Source organism: Perca flavescens, chromosome 10 (genome assembly GCF_004354835.1).
Source record: "Perca flavescens isolate YP-PL-M2 chromosome 10, PFLA_1.0, whole genome shotgun sequence".
Taxonomy (NCBI): domain Eukaryota; kingdom Metazoa; phylum Chordata; class Actinopteri; order Perciformes; family Percidae; genus Perca; species Perca flavescens.
In genome coordinates this window covers 20,175,153-20,203,015 of record NC_041340.1, presented here as the reverse complement: position 1 = coordinate 20,203,015, position 27,863 = coordinate 20,175,153, and the positions used below count along the sequence as shown (strand labels likewise).

At 42.4% G+C, this 27,863-nt stretch overlaps 2 protein-coding genes across 4 annotated transcripts; one reads left to right on the top strand and one right to left on the bottom strand.

Moving 5' to 3' along the window:
• Window positions 1-677: 677 nt before the first annotated feature.
• On the bottom strand, window positions 678-1,680 carry tomm5 (translocase of outer mitochondrial membrane 5 homolog (yeast)). The gene is made up of 2 exons (XM_028589810.1): window positions 1,426-1,680; window positions 678-1,130 (listed from the first exon to the last, which is right to left on the bottom strand). Exons 1-2 carry the CDS (start codon window positions 1,544-1,546, stop codon window positions 1,096-1,098), a joined length of 156 nt encoding a protein of 51 aa, XP_028445611.1. The 5' UTR covers window positions 1,547-1,680; the 3' UTR covers window positions 678-1,095.
• On the top strand, window positions 995-27,747 carry frmpd1b (FERM and PDZ domain containing 1b). Of its 3 annotated transcripts, none has more exons than XM_028589807.1 (17): window positions 995-1,180; window positions 8,806-8,956; window positions 11,098-11,208; window positions 13,050-13,222; window positions 14,622-14,724; window positions 15,252-15,297; window positions 15,657-15,761; window positions 15,970-16,065; window positions 17,009-17,134; window positions 17,354-17,473; window positions 18,269-18,402; window positions 19,578-19,704; window positions 20,672-20,764; window positions 21,025-21,207; window positions 21,522-21,723; window positions 21,931-22,905; window positions 23,140-27,747. In XM_028589807.1, exons 3-17 carry the CDS (start codon window positions 11,102-11,104, stop codon window positions 25,719-25,721), a joined length of 5,172 nt encoding a protein of 1,723 aa, XP_028445608.1. In that variant the 5' UTR covers window positions 995-1,180; window positions 8,806-8,956; window positions 11,098-11,101; the 3' UTR covers window positions 25,722-27,747. The 3 variants fall into 3 exon arrangements, with proteins under 3 accessions (XP_028445608.1, XP_028445609.1, XP_028445610.1); XM_028589808.1 differs by lacking the exon at window positions 995-1,180 and adding an exon at window positions 3,024-3,209; XM_028589809.1 differs by lacking the exon at window positions 995-1,180 and having other exon boundaries at window positions 8,606-8,956.
• Window positions 27,748-27,863: the final 116 nt, after the last annotated feature.

The window sequence follows — 27,863 nt, the reverse complement described above, 5'->3', positions numbered from 1 at the left end:
CCCACTGTCGACGCCTCTATCATTTGTTGTCTCATCAACCCTCAGAATAAAACAACCCCGCCGCCAGGTGGTGATCCTATGGAAGTGCATCTACGTTTAATTTATTTTGATTCAGTTTGTTACATTAAATTAAATCTTGTAATGGTTACTGCGCACTTACTATTACAAAATGCATGTATTATCATTCATGTTAAATATCAACCAGTCGAATTAAAATAGATGTAAATATTGTCTAAAAATAAAAACAAGTGTGATATTTTTCATTGGCAATGGTCTTGTGCTTTATTGCTCTAATTAGGCATCTGTAGCAGATGCAATTTTAGACTTTACCTGCTTTTAAAAAGGTGTGCTTTTACTAAATGAGAGTCCCATTCTGAGCGGATAGCTTGCCAATTTTAAATGCAATACAAAGATTTAGGTGCTAAACAACCCAAGACCGTAAGCAGCCATCATTGGAGCAAATGACAAAGAAAAGCTGCAAACTACTATTCTAGAGGAATAATGGAAGACAAATAAAAAAAACTCACTGTCTTTAAACACTGTTGTATTAAGACAGGTTGAAAAAAAATCTATTTAAAGGTCTGTCATAAAGTTGAAACAGACCGCTGTAGTATCAAGTAGTTGCTGCTGCAGATGGCTGTTATTAGGTTTAAACAAAGACAGTTTGACATTTCGAGATCCTTTCTTGTTCTCCTTTTTTTATTTCCAGTGATTCCAGATTCAACACTTGCTGTGTACATTTGTAATGCAGTTTGAGACTATTCATTCCATGTGTACAAGACTGAGCAGATCTGATATGTAAAAACAACAAAATAAACATGTTTTCCCTTTAATGTGTGTACATGGCATGCATACACACTATCAAACTTTCCATTTTACATTTATCACAATCTCTTTAACTTGAAAGGCAGATTAAAGTTTACAACAAGAAACAAGAAATGAGGACAAGGTGTTTCCTCAGGTGCAGTGATGGACCGACACGGGTCTTCTCCAACAGATGTGCTGTAATGGCCCCAGGGGTCTGCTGATGACGGTCCATACTGTCTGGTGGAGTAAACGGTCAGTGGATGGCGAAGAAGAGACATGCTGCTCTGCTCATATGCTGTCCAGCTTCTTCAACACATATGGGGCTGTAAAAGCACAAAACACAGATCATTCGTTTCAGTTAAGACCATGAAACGTGAGTTTATTATGTTTTTATCTTTCCTGGGATAGGGCAAAGTAGCTATCGTTAAGAGTTGTTTTGGGATATTGTAACGTTATTACCATTTTAAAAATATATATATATAAATACCCTTTGGTGCTCGTGTTTCTTTTTGTGCATGAATTGTTTATCACATGCATGAGGTGACCAAACAATGCCAGTAATCTATAGTCAGTATGTAGCTAAATGTCAATGTCATATCTGCCTGTAACGTTACTCACTGGCTCTGAGAAGGGCGACGTAAATAAGAAAGTTTCGTAAAGATGAGATGACATCTTGTCGCATTTTCTTCTTCATCTCTTCAGGGTCCATTTTAGGCCCGAGTCCTTCCAGTTTAAACATGATCGTTGTTGTTTAACTGGGTCCTGTTCTTAAGAGTGCCTTTCGAGCTAAAAATTCACCGTTGCGGGAGCATGGATTAAACAATCTAAGCCGGAAGTAGGCCTACGTAACCTGTACGTAACAACGGAAGTAACGATAAACGACGGAGTTCACGGAGGGACAAACCGCACGAAGACAATTAATACATTAACGTGGCTCCCTATATGGAGCAGTTAATAACTAGGCTATATAATAACTATTTATTTTGTTAAATATGGCACAAAAGTATTATTTTACCTTTTCATTTTATTTTTTAAATGAAATATAAAAATACCTTCTGGTTGTATCCCTTGTATGATTCGTTTTCTTTATGTTGTATACATCCCAGAAAGCACACTTTTTTTTCTTTATTTATACAGATCATTACAGTCAGATACAAGCAATGTATCATACAATACAAAATACATAGGACAAATGACATACAACATTACATCAGATACACAACATACAGGGGTACAGCCACAGTCACAATAGGCCTAAGTGGACTAGTGTAGGCTACACTTATGGATGTAAAGGCCTATCATGTTCGGGGTAGAAACACCTAAAATAGTCATAACTATGCACTTTAATTTAACATTACACTCAGTCTAAGGCTAATAACTCGAACTATGCAAACCAACACGTTAATTTTGAGGAAAATAACAATAGGCATATGAATTCTTGAAAAATAAAAGGAATTTTGGCTTTTGGGAATGGATTAACTCACTAGGGGACCCTGTAACAAAATTGGCATTTAATTGTTGATCCCCTGTGTACAACAAATGATTATGAATCTTTGAATTTTGAAAACCATGTAAATATTGATGCAGGGCCTAAGGTAGCAATGCTCGACCCACTTTGAGGAACTTATCATTTGAGTTGATATTGGGATTTAGGGGTCCAGATTGCCCAACAAACTTGCAATTAGTATGCAGCTGACACACAATCATTATGTTTATTTTTTGTGAAAGTATAAATCACTTTGAGCTGTATTTATTTTACACAACACATCAGACTTTATAGGAATAAATGATAAAGTACTTGTAAATAAAGATAAAAAGTATACTTGTTTTAATTTACAGTCAAAACGTTTATTACGATGGACACAGTCATTCAGGAGGCCTATATGACTTTCAAAGTATTACAAATTATAGGCTAACAAACATCATCAACACAATGTTTATTTCAATAACAATAGCACATAAAAACATCGAAATATTATTATTATTATTGTTATTATTATTATTATTATTGTTATTATTGGATTGAAGTCCAATGGGGGTCCTTCGGGCAGACAGCGGAGGAGGCAGGGAGGAGAGCGAGAGAGAGGGAGAGAGAGAGAGAGAGAGAGAGAGAGAGAGAGAGAGAGAGAGAGAGAGAGAGAGACGAACAGAGGGAGGGGGTGGGTTATTTCTGAGCTCAGGGCCGAGGATTAGTCAGAGAGCAGACCCAGTACGATGACAGCATCCAGCATATAGCCAAACCCCCCACACAGCACATCACCATCATCGTCCTGCCCAGGAGGACGCCGTGGATATTTTTGAGAATTAAACATCATTTCTCCTCAAATTCTCCGCATCGCTGCTCTTTTTGGGGATAGCCCTCCCAGACTCCCGGTCCGTCTGTCTCCTCCTCAGACCACTAGGTGAGTTTTCTCGGTATTTCACGATGTTATTGTCTGATGAAGGAGCGCCCGGCTGTACACAGAGGAGCCTGCACCTTGCATCCATTCATGCCATTTGGACTGATATTTATCACATCAAAATGAATAATTTAACTGATGTTCGTTTTCACAACGCCTGCAGGCTACACCCGTATCACTGTTTTGAGGGAGGCGGTGGAGAGATTTAAATCCGATTAAGATTATAAAGGTAACAAAAGACTGACCTTTTTTTCTTTGTTTAGCCTCCGGGTTTACCGGCATGGCTACTCATCAAAGTTAGTGTTTAGTCAGTGCAATGGTAAATATTGATTATTTAAGGGCATTTATAAAGCATTTATGAGCGATTGACACGGTCGATATTAGTCAATTTACAATTCAGGTTATTGGGAATATAAATCTTTAGGCTAGCCTATACTATACAAAACAACAGTCAAAATTCTGATAATTTTTGTACCACACGGAATGACATTAATATTCACAAACACATGCCAGTGATAGTGGAGATCCATGCTGTCGTGTGCGCAGTGAAATCACCGTCACTGGCTACAGACTGGAAATGAACGGACTAAATCCGGACGGATCAGGGGGCTGCCAGGAGTCTGCGTAGTAAAACACGCACATTGTGAATGGGCGTAGGCGATGTGCAGCCAGCCTGGGCCAGTCGCCTCTCCTCTTTTCTTTGCTCATATCCTTTGGCCAGAAGCAGCCTCTTTCCTGCGCTTTTCCTTGCCGTGCCAGGCATGACAAGCGCAACACAACTAGACCGGAACAATGCGTTATGCTGTTCTGGGGCCTTCATTTAATGCATGACATGATTAAATATGACTGCTGATTGCGGCTCCATTTAAACACGTGTTATAGCCTACCACAGAGCCTTCACTGTTCATAGAGACATCACTTAAGTTGATCATTGAGTATTTTTTAACAGCATCATATGCAGCTGCTCGTGGGCCACAGCTGAACACACACACACACACACACACACACACACACACACACACACACACACACACACACACACACACGCATAGACACACACACAGACATACACTTAATGAATAAATGGCATTTTGGTCCTATGATGAGCAGCCTATGTGAAGTAGCTGTGGCTGCTCAGTGTTTTGCTTTCACTCTTGTGTTCACTGAGAGTGTTTTTCTGTGCTCCAACACTGACTGCTGCCGCCTTTGTGCTATGACTCAGGGATGTATGCTACAACATGTGATAGGAGTTGCTGCTTTGAGGTCAGTCTGCCCGAGGTTAAACACAACGGGCAGAACTTGCACATCAGGAAAGCCTTGATGCCTTGCTGCATTAGCCTCGATCTGCCCCGCTGACTGCTCCTCTGTCCCACTTACTGCAGCCAGCCAACGAGCCAGCCAGCCATCCATCCTCTCCCCCTCTCTTCCTCTTTAGTCTTACAGCTTCATGTCTCAAGGGCACACTGTGTTGCTGGGCTGGTGTTTGCTGCTCCAGTAAAATGCCTGGACCAACTGATCATCCATAATCAATCGATAATTGAAGCTGTTAAGGAATGTGGTTCCTATTGTAACAGCCACTGGCTACTGAGAACTGTTGATCAATCAATACAGATGGGTTTCCCAGTAGAGGAATTAAATTAATTCATGGGTGTATGTTAATGGTAGTGGATTGATGGATGCATTGATTGATTGATTGATTGATTGATTGATTGATGTACAGTCCAGATGGGTGTACTGTAAATTAGTATTTTCCCGTTCAGACTGTACCAGTATTACTCCTGCAGAGGAAAAAGGAGACATGACCTCATTGTGGTGACAGATCCATGGTGATGGCACACTTGACTGGCAGTGGCGCCATAATGTAGGCCAACTCTATTTATGAACATATATTGAAACATTGAGTATAAAAAGCCTAACAAAAATCATTAAGCCTATAAGTAATTACTCTGGTTTATCCTCCTCTATTCTTCGCTGTGATATAAAATATTAAAGTCATACTGTAGCCATATAAGTATTATTCCAAAGCCCAGAGGCCTATTGCTGGCTCACTGGCGGCCCTCATATTACTTTTACTTAAAGATAAGAACTCTATTGTGCAGTTTTTGAAGGATCACTGAGTTGAAGGAAATTGGCTCAGACAGCAACAGAAGTAAGGCAAACTGTTTTCCAGACTTGCAACATCTATCATCCTCTAACATCCAAAGATCTTCCTCTCTCTCTCTGTCTACCTGTCTGTCTCTCTCCAGAACTATCAGAACCATCAATAGAGATCTGTAACACAATGCAGCGCACTATTAATCTTCAAAAGACCCATTATTTAATAGTGCACTGGGGAACTCGAGCCTTGCCAGGTCGCTGATAAAAGGGGAAATGAAACGAGCGGTGCACGGTGAGCCCTGTCTTAATAATGCTAATGGAATGAGCTGACAGGCTGACTGAAGAATGGGAGATGTGATTTTAGCAAAACGCAACAAGCAACTATGTCAATCAACAGACTTGAACAAGCTACCAAGCTGCTGTTTGACAGTTGACTGTAATAGTGTTTTTTAACTCTATAATTTCTTTGGTGGACTTCAGTGCAAATGGGATTTTATTTTAATGTTTTATTTTCACAGGGACAAGTACAACTAACTAACTAACTAACTAACTAACTAACATGGCAATCCATCCAATAGGTGATGATGCATTTTGAGTTCTGTGAATAAGGAGTTTCACATATTGATCCACTCAACAGAAAAATAATCTATCCAAAGCAAGTTTTATGAAAGGACACCTAACAATTCCTCACCCTGAGTTACTGCAACAGCTGAGCACCTGAGAATCCTGGTTATTTTGACATTATGGATAAGTCTAATGTTAGCATATATAATGAAGTGTGATCAAAGCTGAATATATTTAATTTCTTCAGAACATGGCAGTGATGAGATCTTATTAGCTTCCTATCCAAAATTCTAATTGATTATTGTAGAAGCTGCTTGTGAAGTTGCACAGTAACTTTACATTTTATTAATCTTGAACACTAAGGAATCCATTTGGTTTCAACCATGTCCTGCTAGCTCGTTGTGACGATAACGCTCCAAAGTTAAGCTAAATTTTGGCAAAAATTGGTGCACCTCCAGATATCTGAACAAAAATACATTGAAATAGCTGCTGTAAATGGGGAAAATAATCTCCCCGGGGGATCATGCCCCTGGAACCCCCTTGGTCTGGGCTGAGCCCCGAATGTTAACAACATCTGGCTCCGCCCCTGGCTGCTGCTGCTGCCCTGCGCCTCATGTGGTGCAGCTGTATCCAGTGTTAATTGGCTGAAGGGTGTGTGTGTGTTTCTCTATTTGTGTGTGCATATTGTGCATGCATGTGGTGTGTGCTTGAGTGTTTGTAAATGTAGAGTGCCCCTGAGTCCAGTCTTTATTCATTAGTGCGGAGAGCTGATTAACAAAAATGTAAGTTTGTAACTGAGAAATTCATCCTGTCAGTCAGATTGTCATATCCATTATCTCGGATTATGATATTTAGCAGAACAGCAGCTGTACTTGGCCATTTTTCTTCCCACTTCATGTGCTTATGCAAGTTCACTAGGCCCTGTCCAGCTTGGTCCGACCTGCATTGGCCCGGTCTGGCTCAGCAGTGCTAATTGGGCTGTTTTTTATCCAGCTGGCTGCACAAAAGCTGCCAGCTCAGTGCCACCTCTCAACCCCTGAGGAGAGAGTGGAGTGCTTCTATGAACTGCATGTGTTCTCATACCAGGCGACAGGATTGAATAACTGTTTTGTCCGAGACAGAGAGAGATTCTGTGGGCAAATGAGCTGAGGGGCGGACATTGTCTCGGAGAAATGAGACACAGTGATTGAAACAGAGATATATAGAAAGCCTTTATTACCTTATAGCACTGTATACAAATATTCTCCATGTACAGTGAAGATTGGCGGAGACGGTAAAAGGAGGAAAGAAAGGAAAAAGAGTGAAAGGTCTACAAGGCCTGCTGATGAGCTGTGTTTGTGGGCAGCTCTGGGACTTAAGGACAGGATTCGCGATTACTATTGATTCAGAACCAGATTAGGAGCAGACTCATCACCAGCTCGCAGACACACAGGCTTTACTGCCTTGGATTTGAAAATGCTGTCACATCATTAGAAAGAGGGAACCCGCTCTTCATTTAAGACACCATATAGTAGTGGAAAAGTATAAAACTGCATGAGAAACAATGCTACAGGTCTGCGTTTGTATTTATTTATTTAACCATACATCAATGTCTGCTGCCTGGCTTTCTGCACTCTAAGTTTGTGGAGAAATGCTGCGTTGATCAGGTTTTTTTCTCCCACCGCTCCTTGGCGACACTCTTTTTACTTCACTGTAGATACTTTTGTTCTTTCTTTTCTCCTCCTGCAGCTTTTACTCTCCTGTTTCTTTGCCGCTGCCCTCTTCACCCTCTTTCAAATTCTCCCCCTTTCCGTCCCCCCTGCAATATCCTGTCCTTTCTCTCTTTTCTTTGCCTAGACCAATTCTCTTTTCTGTATCCCTTCCCCTTTTCTCAGCCCCTCAGAGCCCCACTCCCCACTCCTCTCCCCTCCTCCTTACCTCTGCAACCCCCATATGTCTTTCCTGTGTGTCTCTCTTCTTCTGTGCTTTGCTCTTCTTGTTGCCTGTGTTGGCAAGTGGTAGAAGTAGGCGGTCGGAAGCTAGCTGCATTAGCCCCATGCATTATTCATGTGCCCTGCAGTCTGTGTGGGTCTAGGTCTTCTGCTGGCTTTTCACTGGGACACATGGGCCTTGTGAAAGAGTTCTGTGTGGGGGACACAGGGCCTGATGGAAGAGCTGCACAGATGGGACTATCAATCCCTTGATTTCTGCTCCCGCTTGTAGATGAAAGCCCCCGGGAGTGAGAATTTACGTCACTGATCAACATTCAAGTGAAAAATGAGGAGGATTCCTTTTAGACGAGATCAAGAATGTTTATTCAGAGTCTCTCGTAATTCAACAGCCAGGGTTTTCGCAACAAAACGTTCCCCTGGTGTGTTTTTCTTCCCGAACCAGAGGCTGCCTAATGTTTCAGCCATATCTGCCCTGATGTTCATATGAAAGACTTGTCCTATTTTATTATTGGCCAAAAATCTCTGTCTGGCTGGCAGCGTTTCTCTCTCCAACACATCACGGTTCACAGACTGTCCTCTTTGCTTTTAGAGCACACCCAGTAAGAACTGTTAACTGAACTGGGCGGTATGAAATTTTAATTTAGACAAGCAGATGGAGATGGAGTGCCTCCTCTCCACATCACCATGTGCTTTTGAGGAGGAGTAGAGAGAAAGACAGAGAGGGAGAGGGAGAGGGAGAGCCTCAGGGACCAGAGGAGTGGCTTCTTGGAAAACCACAACCACATAGCTGGTTTAAACCTGCTTTGCTTGACATACTTGCGTGTTCACTCTAAAGATATCAACAACTGGAATAAAGTTACTTATAAATAGGTTAAAATACAGCTGATCCGACTTAATCAGACTTGATAACTGGTCGCTTCATGCTCTAATTATAAACTTGTGTGGGTATGCATCTTGTTTATGGGTTTTGACAGGTCTCCCTGATAGTGTTGCTCTGTTCTGCACAGGTGGCCGCACCAAATTGGGATTGGCCCCGATGATCACAAGGACCCCCCTCCACCTCTTCTCAGCCAATCCTGGAGGGTCCGCAGAGCTGATGTCTCAGAGGGCGAGAGGGTATTTGTGTTCTGGAGTCCTGAAGAGACAAGCCACATCACGGTGAGTCACACTCTCACACAGTCTTTAGATAAAATGTGCTGCTTTCTTAAAATATTTTGAAGATTGGAGCTCCTGAAAGTGCTGGTTATCTTGACGACAGAATGTAATATGTCAAATATTTCTCTCTGCCTTTTCAAGAAGCTTACCACAAGCAGTACATTTTAAAATACATTTAAAAAAGGGTTGAACCATTTACACACTATCTGCTTTAGTAAAGTTATAAAGGTGGGCTGTTATTGTAAAGAGTGAAGACAGTAGGTGTTTAGGATGTGCATGCCATGTACTGTATATAAAAACGGCTGGCTGCTGCTGCTGCTGCTGCCCAGAGAGACTGTCATTGGAGATGACTACCTGACTCGGCAAGGACAGTGAGGGTGAGAGAGCGAGAGAGAGAGAGAGAGAGAGAGAGAGAGAGAGGAGAAAATAAATGAAAGAAGAGAGAAAGAAGGAGAATGACAGCAAAAACAGTCACCTGATTCAGCACTGACTGCAGCACTACAGCACACACACATGCACATCCATACACCTGCAAGCATGCTGCACATTCAACACAATGCAAGAAAGTCTATTAGAAGTCCGAGCATGTGTCATGATCTACTGTATATGATGCTTCTCTCAGTGAGTGTTTGTCAATAATCACACTGTGCAGCTTTCAGCTACCTTGCCTCACTCATCCACATCAATCTGCCTCAATCCGGATCAGCGGGAAGTGCTAAAGTGACACCCTGACCAGTGTTGGCCCGTGCAGAACGAGGGCCTCTAATCCTCTTAAAGGACAGACCTACACTGCACGTTTTACTATATACTGAGTGAGGCTACAACCAGCAACCACTTAAACAGAGACAAGCTGAAATCTGTTTTAGATGCTGATTGTTTAAAGAAAGCTGCTTAAAGTCCTCTATTGATTGCAATGCAGTATGCATTGTTTCGCCATACTCACAACTTAAAGTACAACATACACTATACTTGTGCTGTAATGACTTTACCCTCCTCCTCACTCCTCAAAGGCATGTTTCAAAAATGCCTCATACAAGTGTGGCAGATGGCCAAACAGCACAACTGTTGTGCTTATTTTAAGATCTTCACAAAAGTCCTGCAGAAGTTTGCTCCCTATTTCAGAGAGCTGATCAAACTAATCTCTGCCCAGCTGGCTGCCGAGGCCAAGGTACGGATCATTAGGTTTCAGGAGCGCATTCATCATTGTTAGCTGTATTGATTGGGTCTTGGTCGCGTTTCCACAAACTTTCCTTTCCTTTCTCCCTCTTCTTCGCCTCATGGGGTTAAGCAGTCCAATACAGACACAAACAGCAGATGAAGTATATCACAAGACCGCAGCAAAACAATATCTTGTCACCGTAATGCCGCACACAAATAAAACTGCTACTTTAAATAATCCAAAACACATTAAAAGCGGATTCCTCAAACAAATCCCTGCCCTCTAAAATCTTTCAATAGAAAAGAAACATGATGATAATCCAGTACTCCTTATAGAGTATATTTTCAGCATTAGATAATAAACCCTGTCACGGATTTATCAGAAGCTCTACAAGCTTAATGCCAGCGTATTGATTGGCTGACATAAACAAAACACACTTGAGAGGAGTCGCATGTCTTGAGAATTGGTAAGGATTCAGTGCTGACCAGCTTTGCCTCCCTGAGGTTTGCTTGAGCCCCCCATTCTTCATTATGTCTCTGTTTAAAGGGCAGGCGAAGCAGAAAGTGCACAGCTGCAGATTTGTAGTGAACATGCGGATTGTAGCATACTTACGTTGAACTATTTGTGAATCCCGTTATCATGTGATGGTGCAGTTGTTGAGAATCAGGTCATTTAGGCAAATGTGTGTGACATGTGTTGTTCATGCTGACTATACTCCACCCCTTTTTTTTTCTCATTCAGCCTTTCTTGCTCTGTTCACATATCTGATTATTCATCGTATTCAAGGCAGCCTACATGCTCTGAATATTAAAACAGAGCAGACAAAATGCTAATTTAGCTGAAGCACAATTCTGGTGCTGTACAAGACAGAGCTAAACTAAACAGTTTCCCTCCAAATCCTTTCATTATCTCTCCACGTCTCATTTTCTCTCTATGTTCTGATCATGTCTGTAGCTCATATCCTTCTCTATCTTTGTCTCTTTAGATAAATGGAGGAGAAGGAGCGATGTAGGAGCAGGTCTCCAGCTCGGAGGGCCAGTCGGGTGCAGCAGGTGGTGGGAACAATAATACGACGTACCCGAGAGTCACTTAGCAGGTACAGAATGAAGAAGGGAGAGAGCTCAGGGCACAGATCCCCTGTAAAGTTCAGGAAATGTTTCCAAAACTAAAAAGTTGGGATGAAAAATACTCCCTGTGAGGTTTGTCCAATGTTTGCACCTGTGTGAGAAAGAGGAGTAGATTTTGATGGGGAAAAAAAGGAGTATGCAGTAGAAAATGTTGGCACCACACAGCCAGTTTTAGCAGAAAATGCCAAGCCCACACAAAGCACTGCGGCAACAACTAAAACAACTTGTATAGTAAAAAAAAAGAAACTAAACAATAAAGTTTGGGATGGAGAGTGGAGAAAACAGCATCATCAATTTCTAGGCCTACTGCCAGATTCTGTAGTGGAGAAGAAATGTGGGAGGTATGGTATGTATTAATATTAAAAAATGTAGCCTTTCAAATGGTGTGTTTTTATGTGGTACTTTAGAAATCTCTTTCTTAAAAGAGAAAAAAAATACATGAAAATAGAACAAAGTAAGAAAAAAAGAAAAAGTGAGAACACACACCAGATCCCCTCCCCAAACCCACACATTCAGACGCATAACACATAGTTGAGTACATATTCAAAACCTGACTGTCCCTCTCTCACAAACAAACACACCCCACAGTTGACCACAAATATGCTTTCAAGAGCCCTTCATTCCCTTGTTGTCCGCAAAGTGGCTTCTCATTCTCAGCAGAGGAGGCCGTGCAGAGGAAGCCCAGTGAACTCCAAAAAAGTCTCACCACATCACAGCCAGCTCACCAGGACAGCAGGTCTCAGGGAGAGAGTCACTGATTTAACCACATATACAGATACTGTGTATTCCCAGAGTGCATTTCAGCTGATGATGTATAGCAGTTTATATGAATGTGAACTCTGTTCTCTGCTTCCTGGTTCCCAGCTATTTGACCAGATAGTCAAGGTCCCGAGAGGATGAATTGCAATAACGTTTGATAATGACGCCATCCTCAGGTCAAAAAGTTAAATCTTTACTATACTTTGATTTATGATCAAAAGCCTGTAAAACAAATGACATTACCATCAGCCTCAGCTGTACTTTGTGTTTAGTGCTAATTAGCAAATGTTAACATGCTAACATACAAAACTAAGGTGGTGAAATGTTAGCATTTAGCTCAAAGCACCACTGTGCCAACGTACATCATCACTGAGCCACAGCACGGCTGTAGACTCTTATTCTTGTTGTGTTATGCTTATACGTGTCTTATAACGGATTAGTTTCAAATTAATTAGCAGCTCCTTTGGTAGTGAATCATTTGAGTCATGCAAAAACAAATAAAAGCAAAAAATGCCTCCATTTACAGATACCAGCCTCTGAAATTTGAGTTCTTCTTTTTCACTTTCTGTTTTGTATCATTGTAAACTAAATCTTTTGGAGGTTTATACAGTTGTTTGAACAACATTTGCTATTTGAATATGTCACTTTGGGCTAAGGAGAAATTGTGATGGACTTTTTTCCCCACAATTTTCAGATTTTATAGGCCAAAAAATAAATGCCCAACTAATCGATGATGAAAATGTAGTTATTTTGTAGCCTCAAATTCTCTGTAAAAACAATCAGTGAAGATTCTTCTTGCTGTGTGAAAGTTTCCAAAATTGTAGTACTTAGGCGGAAAAGTTGAATTTTCAAAGCAACACAACTGTTACGTTTTAAGTTTGAGCCATTGCCTAATAAATAAGGCAATGATTTGTAAAAGATTTTCTATAAAAAGTGATGTGAGGAAGTTGACAATGTACAAGGGACACAACTGCCTGAATTTACTGTATGTCTTGATGACCACAGTGTTGTCTCCTAGCAGGTAACCTGTTACTCTGTTTGACCTCCTCAGAGAGCGGTTGCTAGGCGATGGGAGGTCGCAACGCTCCAACAGTCTGTCCAATCAGAACTTCCAGGCCAAGCTGACGCTGCAGATCACCAGGGACCCGGTCCTGGACAGCAGCACTGGACATGGCTTCATCCTCACCACAAATGCACCCCTGCTGGTCAGGGACATCGCCGCAGGTACATGGGGTGTGTGTGGTGGTGATGGTGTGTGTTTGTGTGTGACATGTTTGTCTAATGGAGATAATTGCAATTTGTTTTCCTGCTTCCTCTCTAAATGGCTACCTGTTTATGAAGCAAAACTCTCTCCCTCTCTCTCCCTCTCTCTCACACACACACACACACACACACACACACACACACACACACACACACACACATTGACACTCCACTGGAATTCAAACTGCAGGGCACAGTGCCAGACAGGCCACAGAAACAACAGAGCCACCTGCTCATCCTTTCTATATTCAATCACTTTTCATTTTATCAACCTTGATAGGGGGAGAGAGACAGAGAGAGGAAGAGAGAGAGAGAGAGAGATCCATTACTTTTATGTCTACCCTGTAAAATAAGCTGATAAAGAGTCCCACCCTGCCACCAGCTCTGTAATTGCTATCTGCTGCCAAAAAAGGAGAAGTGAGAATTTAAGACAAGATTTAATAGACAGAGAAGATGCCAGCAGGAAGACCAATAGACAACAACCAAAGTGAAGATATGGCAAAAGAGAGCAAAACAATGAGTGTGAAAGTGTGCAGAGTGCAGGTGGGGGGATGACAACTTTGGGTATGGGAGGAGTCAGCAAAGTCCTGGCAGTGTGAGTAAGGGTAATGTTAGAGGAAAGTGGTGGATGAGGAAGAAGGAAAGAAAAATAAAGAGGAGGAAGGGAGAGGACTTGAAAAACCACACAGATCAGGATATTGGCAGAGCTGACATGAAAAGCTTGGCAGGGTGGGGGGTGGGGTTTGCTTGTCTGGCCAGAGAGAGTGAATGTGTGTGTGTGTGTGTGTGTGTGTGTGTGTGTGTGTGTGTGTGTGTGTGTGTGTGTGTGTGTGTGTGTGTGTGTGTAAGCTTGCAAAGCAGTGTGGGATGCCGCTAGTGAGTCAAAAATCAAGGACAGATGGGGCTTTGCCAGTGAAAAATATCTGTATGTCTGTATGAGGGAGTATGTGTTTACACACATACAAACATTAGTATGTTTATGTATGCGTGTGTGTGTGTGTGTGTGTGTGTGTGTGTGTTAAAGTAAGCTAAAACTGCTGTGCTTCAGTCGTGCTCTTTTGCCTGAAGACAAATGAGTATAAATAACTAGAAAAAGCAGAGCGGAGCCGAGCTGGATGAGATCCAGAATAACTGTAACCCCTCACATCCTGGAGAGCTCAGCTGAACACTGTTGAGTCAGCCATGTTGAATAACCATATGTGTCATTTTGTGTGTGCGTGTGTGTGCGCCTACCTCAGTGTGTATATCTCCCTTTATCTGAACAGAAAGTGCAAGCCCAAATGTGCAGCTCGGTTTTTGTTTTATGCAGGGCAGGCGCTTACGCTTTTCATTGTGTGTGTGTGTGTGTGTGCCTGTGTAGGGAGTCCTGCAGATGGGATACTGTACCCAGGGGACCAGGTGCTGCAGATCAATGATACAGTGCTAGAGGATTTGAACGCTGAGCAGGTGGAAAACATCTTAAGGTAAGAATATGCAGAGATCTATCTATCTATCTATCTATCTATCTATCTATCTATCTATCTATCTATCTATCTATCTATCTATCTATCTATCTATCTATCTATCTATCTGTCTATCTATCTATCTATCTGTCTATCTATCTGTCTGTCTGTCTGTCTGTCTGTCTGTCTGTCTGTCTGTCTGTCTGTCTGTCTGTCTGTCTGTCTGTCTGTCTGTCTGGACAGGGATTAAAATGCAAGTATTTAAATTGTGGTCGATGAGAAGCCAGTTCAGTTACTGGGACCAGTGTCCGGTCCATCCAGTGACTAATTGCACTGTCATAGTTATTTGCTGGAGTGCATTTCTGTGTGTGTGTGTGTGTGTGTGTGTGTGTGTGTGTGTGTGTGTGTGTGTGTGTGTGATAAAGGCTTAAGTTAAGGGCAAAGGTCAGTGCAGAAAGTGCTTACTTGACAGCTGGTTAGAAAGATAATGATCTCTCTTGTGTGCGTGTGTTTTTTTGCATGTGTGAATTCATTGTTTCTCCACTCAGGGACTTGGAGGATTGTATCACTGTGACTATCCTGCGGCACATGACAGTAAGTAAATAAGTACAAAGAACACATTGATGAGCTTCTGTCAACACAAACACACACACACACATTCAAAAGGAGTCATTAAACCACACTTCATTAAAACATGAAGCTCTGTGTGTTTCCAAGCATGTGACTGTCAACCCGTGTCTTCTGACAGGATTCACTGCCTTCACATTGCTTTTAGATTGTGATGTACAAATGAATGCATGTGGACCATTTGATAGCGGCTTTGTGTCTCAAAAGTTTGTTGGTCTCAGAGTTTTTTGTTTTTTTTTTCATTGCGCTTGTTAAAGCTGTGTGTGCGTCCTCGACCGTGGTCCAGCCCTCGCATAATGGCGCCGGCTCGTGTCTTTGTGTTGCAGAATCCCAAGTCGTCTATCATGTCGGCAGAGAAGAGAGCTCGTCTGAGGAGTAATCCAGTTAAAGTGCGCTTTGCAGAGGAGGTGGTGGTCAATGGGCACACTCAGGTGGGAAAACCCTACTGTACTTGACACAGAACGAAGGCTGTTGTGAGCCACTGATGAATGACTCATCATTGGATCCCTCACACTTTTGATCATTCTCTATTTGGACTTATTTTCCAAGATGTCAAGCTCCCTTTTCCTTTTTTATCTTCCCTCGTTTGATATTTATTCCTGTCTAACCACAATGTTATTTCTCACTTCTCTCTATCAGGGAAACTCTCTTCTCTTCCTGCCCAATGTCCTAAAAGTCTATTTAGAGAACGGACAGACGAAGGCCTTCAAGTTTGACAACAGCACCACTGTCAAGGTGTGTATGACAGACATTTAATCTAAGAAGAGAAAGGCAATTTTACCAACAATTGGGCAGATGGGTAACTGGATGATGCATCTCATTACTGGCCAGCCCAAGAGGTGGCAGCATCGCTTTTGGGCGGCTGACATGTTTTTCAATACCAGTGCACTCTATGAAAGCCAATGACAAGCAACTTTCTATGTGTTCATTTATATAACCAAACCAATACCAACTGAATGTACATATCTTACTGTAACAATAGCAATAAGTGACAGGCACAAAAATAATTTAAAGAGCATAGATAGATAAATCATGTTACACGCTGCCTACATTAGTGTCCTCAGAAGATCCAATCATTAGCTCCCTCAGTCTTTCATAAGCATTATGAGACCAAACAGTGGATCTAGCTGTGAAAGGCTTCCTAGAAACAAGTGGGTGTATTTTGTAACTAAGCACACCACAAGTTCTGCTGTGATTGCCCCAAGGGTGTTAGAGTGTGGGTAGGCTGTAGCTGTTCTTAATGGTGGAATAATACAAAAAGAAAATTAATTATATTGCTTCTGGAGGAGGAAGTTACGAAACATTTAGAAGTGAGGAGAAGCGTGTTGTGATTCAGAGCCATGAAGCACTTGTTTGTTTAAACTGGATTTTGTGAGTAACTCTAGATATAATCTATAAGTCCTGTTGGGCATTTGCAAACTATGAGTTGTACTGTATACAATCATCACAATGATATAGAAGGAAAATAATTGTGTCAGTAGCTCACCCTCAGCAGGTCCATGTATGTTGACTTCATGAGCACATTATGATTATTACAGCCGGTTTTGTATTTCAGTTTGTATTCCCAGCCAAAGGGAAACTGAGAGGAGGAATCAGATTTGACCATCTGCCATCAGCAGACAGGGATGAAACATGTTTGTCTAAGGGGGTCTGAACTGTTGGTCTTTCACCATTCCAGGACATTGTGCTGACTCTGAAGGATAAACTGTCCATCCGGGCCATCGAGTACTTTTCCCTGGTGCTAGAGCAACAGTACAGCATCACCAAACTACTGCTGCTGCACGAAGACGAGCTCATACAGAAGGTGAAGGAAACCGTGAATGAACAAATCCACACACAAATCATACTAAAATTATGTTCATCATTAGGTGTAATTAAACTATAAATAATACACTTTTAAGTAGTAACAGTAGACCTACTCACAAGAGGGTACAACCCAGCAAAGATCTGAAGCAGTGTGGTTGATTTGGTTCACTTTTAGAGCTTGCATATATCTTTATATGTATGTTTTTGTCTTTACCAGGTGGTGCAGAAAAAAGACTCCCATGACTACAGATGTCTGTTCAGGGTGTGTTTCATCCCTAGAGACCCAATGGACTTGCTGCAAGATGACCCCTCTACCTTTGAGTACCTCTTTTTACAGGTGAGATAATTCTGTCTCCTTCTCTGTCAATCTTACAGACTTTGTGTTGGTCAACCTTAATCAGAAGTTGACCCCTTTGTCCTCACTTACATGTAGAAACCAAGTCCAAATGTTCATACAGGAAGAAAAAAAACCTCAAACTTGCCAAATGTAGTTGAATATCCGATATTTAATAGATGTGGCAACTTGCTCTTGTGTACTCTAAACCTGCTCTAAAACATTACAAAAATAGAGCCAGAATCAAAGTTAAGACCTTTGGAGTTAACATACAGTTGCTCCTTGTCTTTCTCATATTAGTTGAAAACTGCCCTAATATATTAAGATGTATTACTGTGGCCTTGTTTCACCTTGTAAACATTTTGGGAATTAAAGAACTCCTGCATACAGTCAGATATGTGCTGTGTTGTAGCTCAACTTTGAGACTACATTTCAACGCTGGATGAAAAGCCTCAAAGCCACAGTTTGTCTTTGCATATTTGTGATGCACAGTAAAACATTGGGAATGCCACTTATGTCTTAGTGATTTATTGTTCTACGAGGAGTAATTACCGCCTGCTGCGTTTGTTTTTGCTGTATTAGTGGCACTTCGGGTGTCACATTGCTGGTTTACTTTAAAAAAAAAATGCTCACAAGATGTGTATTTTACAATGTCTGACTTAAAGTGCACGCTGGTACATTAAACAAGTAAATGTCGAAATATGATGCCTTTCAGTTGTACAAAGGAATGTTTACTGTAATGTGCATGTGTATTGGTAATGTCTGCATGCATTATGCTGTGACTGTGTGTGTTTCCAGAGTGTTGGGGACGTGCTGCAGGAGCGTTTTGCAGTCGAGATGAAGTGTAACACTGCACTCCGCCTGGCTGCCCTGCACATGCACGAGAGACTAGATAGTTGTGGACAGACCAGGGCCTCTATGAAGAGTATTACGTGAGTCATATGTGTTTGTCTTTTTAGGGTCACACTGTAGGGACACTACAGCCCTGACTCAAGCACTCATAGTGTTTTGTGTAATTATGGTGATCTAAGGGTGTGAGCTTGTTCTACTGCTCTAATCATTGTAATGTGTGTGGGATAAGGTTGCATTCGAAATGCCTAATCTATTAATGTGATTGGAAAATGTTTTGCGTTTGTGCACAAGGGTGTGTATTTGCCCTATTTCCTGTGTGTTGCTCAAAAGTTTCTTATTGGGTTTTACAATTTCCCCTCTTTCTGTCTCTCCCTTTCACGCTTAAAATCTATAAATGCACAAACACCTAAGCACAGATCCATTTCCCAAAAGACCACCTCACTGACTCACCGTTCATAGATTAATATGACTATTTACGTCACTGCAGTCATAAATACTCTGTGTATCGCAGATGTAGGCTTTTTTCACCTCAAATGAAACCGATGATGCAGTCATGGTTACAGTTCAGTTAAAATATGGCTGTTTAGTAACATCTAGTGGCAGCCGTGGTGAAAAAAACATCAGCAGATATGTCTACTCACAAATCTCAATGTACTTCTTTGTCATTTTTTTGTCATTCAAGTCTGTATTTAGTTTTCATGTAAAAATGTCAAGCTTACTTGCTGTTAGGTTGGTGCTTACTGATTACCTTAGAGATAAGACCTGAAACTGAATATTTATAAGTATATGAATATAACCAAGTTACTAAATGTTACATTGGTGACACAACAATAGGGATATCTATGCATAAAAGTTCATGTTAACCTCACTTCACCTTAGGTGTATTTTATTTCTGTAGTAACCTGACAAATGGCTAGCGTTAGCAATTCAGTGTTTTAAAATGAAGCTGCACTTTTGAAGCCAGTGTTTGCTATGTATCAAAACACATAAGCTAGCTATCTTATGAGGCTAGCACCAGCTACATCATACTGCATGTTTCTTACCTGTCCTACAATTTCACATTTGAATCCCAGCCTCCCTTCACCTTTTTCACCAATGCTTCACCAATATTTACTTGGTTTTGGAGAAACTAAATCAGGTGCATAGTGCATATGGGGTACTGTAGTTCAATTTAACTTACATTTTAGGATGCATTGAGGCTACATGTTCATGTATCAGTGTGCTTTTCATTCCTCTGTGTGTGTGGTAATGACAGGAGAGAGTTTGGCATGGACAGTTTCATCTCTCCCACACTGCTGAGCAACATGAGGGAGAAGGACCTGAGGAAAGCCATCAGCTACCACCTCAAAAAGATCCAGTCCCTGCTAGAGCCACGCCAGAAGGTAGGTAACGTACAGACTGACGGATTACACAGTATGTTTACAATACAAAAAAAATCCGGTACAGGGAGTATTTTTTCCAATCTACACATAAAAATACAGCTTACATTTTTAATTCATAAAAATAAATTACCAACTTAAATCATGTGGCAATGTTGTCTATAGTGCTCCTCAGGAGATGAGAAGTCTTTAAAGCTTTTTTGTTTTTAAATAATTTACATACACAGTCAAACAAAGTCTGAAGTTCACCATAAAACAAGTATGTGCTGGGAAGAAACTGAAGAAATCTGGCCTTGTGAATATATTTGCCCAAAAGACAACAACAATTTTATCACGTTATCAACTTCCTTGTTGTTTGACTCTACATAAAAAAATAAGACCATACATTCTGTTATAGACCTTATAAGACCTTATGAGTCTCCCAAATTAATAAAGAAATTGATCCCTTAGCTTTTTAGAGATCGCTGGATTAATGGCCATCTGAAAAAAAAAGGAGTTCAACTTCCGAACCGAGACGGCACGACACCTCTTCTCTTTTATAGCCTAATCGAATAACGTTACACAGTCAATGGCAACACATGTCAGTTAGTCAGTTAGTGTTCAGGTTTATATACATGTATTGGTGTAACCATGACTGAGACTTGGATGGGGATTGATGGCTTCTTGACAGTGAGGGTGCATTCAATGTCTTGGATTAATGTGGGAATTATCCCTCCGATTGTCACAATACAGTACCAAGGATAGCCGTCTGTCCGCATTTGTAAGATGGAATACATTACCTGCCGCCCCTGGGTGGGTGGGAGGATGATTATAAAGGAAATAGTAGGTCTGGGGTTTGGGCAGTGTTTTGGGAAAATAAGTGGATCACATTCTCGGTGGAGAGAATTGTTTTGGTCAGTGAGTCAACCATACCATCCCCCCTGGTTTTTTTTTCATTCCTCTCTCTTCTTTGTCATCTGCTGTGTTTTAGGTCATTTCTGCAACTCAGGCTCGGTTGGCCTACCTTACTCAGCTGGGAGAACTCATTTCATATGGGGGACGGTCCTACACAGCTACGATGATGGTAAGGGTTAAGAGCCTGATATCACCTGGTGGGTCTGTCTGTAAAGGGATATAACACGTAACAACTTGATTCAAATTCTTGGATCTATATTACATGTTACTATTTAAAAGGCTCAACTAGTCCAGCTGAGCATAACCCTAGATATTATCTTCCATATTAAAAAAACATTTGCACCTTTCCCCCCTTATTCTACCTCTTCCTCCTCTTCTCTGCTCATTTTGTTTCATTATATAACATAACTCACTCTCATCCACACTCAGCTTCAGGACAGGGAGGTGTTGGTCAGTCTGCTGGTGGGAGCCAAGTATGGGATGAGTCAGATCATCAACCACAAGCTCAATATGATCTCGACACTGGTGGAGTTCAGCAGCATCAGCCGAGTGGAGCTGCTCACTGAGTCAGACAAAGTCAGCCTACTGCGCATCTCACTGCACGACATGAAGGTAAGAGAGACATTGAGGTTCTAGACTCTATTATTCATAAACACACTCATACAGCGACACAGATACAAAAAATGGATATTCACTCACCACATTCACGCCAAAGCTCATGCTCGAGTAAATATAGGTCAAGCATTTCTCCTCCAATACGCAAACAGTATACAGCCTAAGGGGGTGTTTGGTAGCTATATAAAGCAAATTCACTGGACTCAAAGGTGACTCTCTCTCCCTCTTTCTCCCCCTCCATCGCCTTTTCTTTCTTACCCTTTGGCGTTAATCACTTTACCGTTTCTCCTGCAATGCCCTCCCCCTTGCAGCCATTTGCCTTACTGATGGACTCTCTGGCAGCCAAAGACTTAGGGTGTCTGCTGGGAGGCTACTGCAAACTCCTTGTGGATCCCAGTGTCAATGTCTTCCGTCTGGGGCGCCCAAAAGTGAGGGTGCACCGGATTCCTGCTGAAGAAGGTGTGTGTGGAAGGTTCGCCGTAATAGAGGGCGTGTGCTATGAATCCCTATCAAGTGAGCAAAAACTGTTTCACTTTTAAATAATCACTTTCTGGCTTTGGCCATTTGATAGATATTTTACACATCAGAAACTGATGTATGTCACCAGCCAGTATGGGTACCATTAGAAAAGCCAGTCACATAATATTATCATATTTTAAAACATATCCTTCTCTACTAATTTACAAATTTTCTGTTTGTGTATTTTTCTGGTGTTATTAGGTTATGTGTCTCGCTGCTGTAGTGACTCAGATGACTCAACAGATGAGGATGACCCAATGGATTCTCAGAATTACAAACGCCCAGACCCAGCAAGTCAGGACTGGGAAGAAAGGAGGAGAGAGGAGGAAGAGAAGAGGAGAGAGGAAGAAAGAAAAGAGAGAGAAGAGCACAAAGGCAAACAGGAAGTGAAGATAATAGTGACAACAGAAGGTATGGAAAATGAGGGTGAAGAGGAAGGAGGAGCAACAGGAAATGGTCTGCGTAAATTAAGTATTATGGATGAAGAAATGAACCTGGAGACCAGCTGGTACCACACTGACCCACGGGTCACCAGCAGCTTCTCCAGCTTGTCCAGTGGCTCCTTGAGTGCTGCCCTGGAGGACAGCAATGGCGCAGCTAAAGCCCCATCTCGTCCGAATGTGCTCCGTGGACCACGCGCAAGCGAGGATCTACCCAGCTTGGACGTTCACCACCCCTACCTCCTGGAGCCTAAACGCCATCAAGGGCCCCTGCGACCCACAAACCTCAATTACCGTGGCAATGACAACTCTTGCCTTTGCTTTGCTGAGCTCTCCAAGGCTGATTTCCTCCCTAGCCCGCCTGAGGCTACTAGTGATGATGACAATGATGACGATGATGATGAGGAAGAAGAGCAAGAAGTTAAGGGACTCAGACGCATTTCTAAGATTCCTAGTTCAAGAGATTTGAGAATGATTGACAGCATACCCTTTCAAAGATCACCCATTAAAAAAAAGAAAAAGATCCCTCCCAAAGTCCCAGTAAGGACCAGTTCAATTCCCGTGGACAAAGCAGGACAGGCTGAGCAGCGCCTCTCCAAGGACGAAGAGGGTCTATTCCTGACACCTTCACCTAATCCCAAACCAGCTCTTTTGGTCAAAGAGACTGCCTCAGAGTCTGAAGATGAGTTTTTTGATGCACAGGAGAGATTTACTCCCCCAGTTCCTGATCTATCAGGTTTGTTTACATCATGTTTTGTTATGACTTTGCAGATGAATAAGACAATTTGTCCTTGCCCCAATTTTGGGAAGGTGCTTTTATGGTGGTATGTTTTTTTTATGTGATGGCAAGATGTGACAACACTTGAGACATTAATGTGATTAAAAGGAGTTGAGGGGGGCAGGATTTGTGTTAATCCACTGATGCCTTTCTCTTTCTAACCATTCCTTTTGATTTGTCTCTGTCTCACAGACGCTGAGCTGGCTGACCGGCGGAATGCTAATCGTTTGAGTGGAAGCTGGAATGGTCCTTCAGCTGTCCCGGGGAAAGAGCCATCCTCCCCCCTCTCCAATAAAGCCAGATCCTCTAAAATCAAGAGGGAAGAGGAGACGCTTAAAGGCCCCACAAATCAACTTGCCAACCAACAGCCCAGTCCACCAAAACCATCGCAGAAACCTGAAGTTAAGGTTAAACCACTACTGGCACCTAAGCCCCATCTACCTCCGAAACCTCAGATCATTCCTCCCAAATCCCCCCAGCATGGCAGATCATATGCCCACTGCAATGGGGATGCCTCGGGACGTCTGTCCTCTGAACTTCTGGAAATGGAGCCAGACACCATGGAGTTCAAGTCTGTCACATCTGGGGCAGGTGGACTGCCTCTCTCATCACCCCTGATCACAGCAGTGCGGTGCAGCAAGCAACCACTACCCATTACAACACCACAAACTGAGGAAACGGTGAAGAGGCAAGAAAACAATCTGAAAGAGAATAAAGATTTGATATATGGAGTGCATGTTGTTTCCAATGACAAAGCATACATTCCCGATGTAAAGGAAACCCCTAAAGTTGAGGGCAAAAGCAATGGGACTGCTCTACCCACAAGAAAGCCACCAAACCTACCCCCTATCCCTTGCTCTAATTCAGGTACAAAGCTAGCTATCCCCCCACCAGTGCCTCCCAAACCCACTTCTCCCACCAATTTCCACCCCTTATCACTACCTGCTAGCTCTCCTGTCACCCCAACTGATCCTAGCAAAGGGGTCTTTGAGGATAGCGTCAGTCCGCCAAATGGAATCCACCCTTGGAGCTTACGCAATGGCAGCGTCCAGTCAGGATCCAGGAGGGTCTCCCTGAGTCATGAAAGCCTGTCACCCAAAAATACAGACGCACCTCTAACCCTTACCAGCTCCCTTACTTCAACCAACTCCAAAGGTGTTGGAGGCCTTGAAAGCAGAGAACCTGGAAGATCTGGATCAGGATCAGACCTGAGGACCAGCTCCTCCAGCCTGGGAGGCAGACTGCCAGCTTCTGCCCTGAGAGGGAAGATCCAGGCTCTGCCTTGGTACATGACCCGTTCCCAGGAGATTTTGGGAACTCTGGACTATCCCTCCACGAGCTCCATCACTGGAGACACATCCGGATTTGGCTCTGGCTTGTCTGTAGCCAGTGGGTTATCAGACTTAAACAAGACCCCTGTCAAGGAAAAAGAGACCGTAAACTTAAAACCAGCAGGGAAAGGGAATATTTTAGAGGATGGAGCTGAGGTTGTCATAGCCACCATAAAAGAGGCCCAGGATGTGACCTCACACATGAAAAAGGCCAATGGGATAAACGGCTCCCACCCTAATCTGACTTTTAAAGAGAACAGTGCACACAGTGGCAGTGTTTCATCGGAGCAGCCTCAGTCACGGCCCCATTCAGCAGTGGGGTTGGGAGGTGTGTCCAGCATGCAAATTGGAGGTGACTCACCAACGTCTTCACAAGCTGACACTACTCCTCCACAGCAGCACCGGGAGGCTTGTGGCTGCCACACTGTCTACGCTAACTGTTTCAGTGGAGACACTGAGGATGGAATAAGCTTTGACGAGGAGCTTACTGTTTACGAGTTCTCCCGCCGCACACGCCCTAAACCTGCCCGACCCGCACCCGTCTCTTCTCCTACAACACCCTCTCCAAAGCCCAATATTCTGTCACTACTGAGGGACAACCCCCGTCCGCTCTCTACTTTCTCCACTGCCTCCTCTGAACTCAGTCCCCTAGTTTCACGTCCAGTTTCCCCCACAAACTCATTTGGTGGTCCTCTTCGTACACTTACCAACAAGAATTACGGTGGGCTGAAGGGAGGTTTTGCCTCCCTACGTCAAGATATAGACCAGCTTATGCTGGTCTTAGAGAAGGGAGCACTTGAGCAACCCCAACAAACATCATGCCAAAACTCAAAGCAGGATATCACAGGCATAAAAGTAGGCCCTGACCTAAATCACAATGGAACTGAAGGCAATACTACCCCAGCACGGTACCCAAATTGTACTGGGACAAGCACCGTCGCCATGACAGAGGCTGAAAGGAGTCTTCTCCAGGCAGAGGCTCGACGGTTGGCATCTGGGTGTCAGCGGGCCACACGTGTAGGATGGGCTCCTGATGAAGCCCTACGCTCTTTATCTAACAGCTTCAGTGCCCTGGTTCAGTTGTCAGCAGCCTGCCTGCGAACAAACCCCTGCCCTGGTTGTGACATCTGCCATAACGCAAGTCTGGTCCACGGGGATGAGGACGATGACAGCCAGGAGGCCATGGACAAGCTAAGGGAGATAGTGGGTCTGTACCGAGAGTTTGTTGGGGCTGTTGAGACAGCTGGAACTGGTCCCGGGGTTGGGGGTAAGAGTGTTGGCCTCACTGGTTCTGGACAGGGTCAGGGGGAGAGTGACGGGGTGAGGCTACTAGCCAAACGCTGCACTGTGCTCATCTCCTCTGTATTCGCACTCACACAGCTATTCCGGACATGCACACCAGACACCGCGGACACGCCTGGCCAAGTGACGCTCAACTTTTGACCTGTGAACTTTTACCCACTAATAACCCACTGACTCTATAGGTGAGACAAAAGGAAACAGCACAGAGCGATTTGGTGTGTAACCCCTGTGTTCTTGTACAGTAAGTGCCATGCACACTACAGCACACAAACTCTAACCCACATTACACACACCCACATGGAAAACACATACACCAAACAAAACCCTGAAACGTCATTGCTTGGCCTCTTCTTGGACGCATATGGACTATGCATTTGTACATATGAATTTTATAATAATCTTATAATTATCTTATTTTATGATAACAATATGTGTATGTATGTAAGGATGGATTACCCATGTCGTATTTATGTATTTATTTTTACAATATTTGCACCATGGTCTGTGATGTGCAGGTCTCTAGTGGGAAAAAAAAACTATGGATGTCACTGGAATTTAAATGTTTCCTTCTCTTTGAGACAGTATTATGTTATCTATTGCTGCTTTAAAGATTTCTCCACTCCACAAGGTGTAATCTGTAAATTGTCATTTTTCAAGTTTAGTATAACAGTACGTTTTACTGACAAAATACAGACAATATACTCTATCACACGCAAAATACAGTTAACTGATTTGTTTTATAAGTACACCTTTTTAAGGATTTAGTTTTTCAAAATTACAGTCATATTAATGGGATACAAAACTATACCATTACAAAGCAGGGAGAGCACTTTTGACTGTTACAGATTGCACCTTTTTATGAGACACATACCCTTGTGTAAAGTGTTTTTCTACCCTTTCCATGGTCCTGACTGACTCTGAGTGAATGCCTCTTGGAAATACTCCCATTACCCAAATGTATGCAGTAATATAACATTATTCTAGTTTTCATCCAAAGGACATTACATATATATTTTCTGGGAATGTGTGGATAAGGCCCAGAAAGCAAAACAGGGGACCTTATTTATGTAGTTGAAAAAATGTTTTTGACTAGGCACAAAGGTGACTGTTAAACTAAAATATGTCAAGATGTAGCAAACATCCAAAGTCTTAAAACACTGAGCCACAACTGTTCCCCACTACGGTTTCCTCTTTGGGCACAGCACCTAATAAATAACATACTGACTGATGGACTGGGTGCTGTATGATGGGGTCAGAACTGTAGATATCCATTTATCTTTGTGTCCTATTCTGTCTCTTCCTTAGTTTATGGCTATGCAAACATAAACTCTTCACCACCCCACCCCCACATACTGTACCCTTGTTTTTTGTGTGCTAACATTAAAAACAACAACAGCTGCATTATGTTTGTCTGAATATAATGGATGCTTTCTTTGTTTGGAATGTTGGCCTTTGTCTTGTTTCGGGCAAAACTTACTGCATTATGGATTGCAACATTGTGCAAAGTTGCATGGCATTAACACGTGTCAATATAAATATACTGATGTCTGTGAATAGTCAGTAAAAGGAATGCATTCCTCGATCAGTTTGCTGATGTACAGTGTTCACTAAACAGCTCGTCCGTATCTATCACATGATGCCAATTCATTTCATCAGCCATCCAATTTGAAGATCTACTTGAGCCACCTATGACAACCAGAGGGTAATTAAGCCAGTAGTTGCTTATACAAATATTATAATGTGATTAGCCAAAATAAAGGCTGCTTGAGTGTTCAGAGACAGCTGGTGAGGACATAGGTACTATATTTAATCTTCCAAATAAATGTACATTTTGGTCAAGGTGGCTATGGTTAAAAAAAGTAAGACAGCAGGTCTCTTGTGTGAGATTTCAGAGCTTCCAGTTGCCACGGAGGTGCAGTAGCAGTGTCCATCATAGCACTAACATCAAGACATACTGTATGGTTCAGGAGCATCTCTAGTTGTTCTTCAAGCAGGCCCAAAAAGTGAAGAGTGCCTGTGTCACCTACGTGTTTTGTTTCAGTATGGTAAAACTGTGTCAACAGCATTTCATTTTCAAAGAGGACATTGTGTTTCCACGAGCAGTCACTTTTCTGTACCCACGTACAATGAAGTCGATGTACCAAGAAATGTATTATTTGGGAATAAATTACACATGGACCTTAACAATGTCGAACTTCTTGGGTTTTGTCTATTGACCAGTTATAAACTTATTTCATGTAACAACTTACAGTTCATGTAAGCTCCCTTCCTAAATATTGAGTC

Bases quoted from the DNA above. Each gene is read 5' to 3' on its own strand.
- frmpd1b (XM_028589807.1), top strand. From the start codon at position 11,102: ATGGAGGAGAAGGAGCGATGTAGGAGCAGGTCTCCAGCTCGGAGGGCC. The intron at 16,066-17,008 runs GTGTGTATGACA...TCACCATTCCAG, and splicing joins ACAACAGCACCACTGTCAAG to GACATTGTGCTGACTCTGAA. The intron at 21,724-21,930 runs GTGAGCAAAAAC...TGGTGTTATTAG, and splicing joins GTGCTATGAATCCCTATCAA to GTTATGTGTCTCGCTGCTGT.
- tomm5 (XM_028589810.1), bottom strand. From the start codon at position 1,546: ATGTTTAAACTGGAAGGACTCGGGCCTAAAATGGACCCTGAAGAGATG. The intron at 1,131-1,425 runs GTGAGTAACGTT...GTGCTTTTACAG, and splicing joins CGTCGCCCTTCTCAGAGCCA to CCCCATATGTGTTGAAGAAG.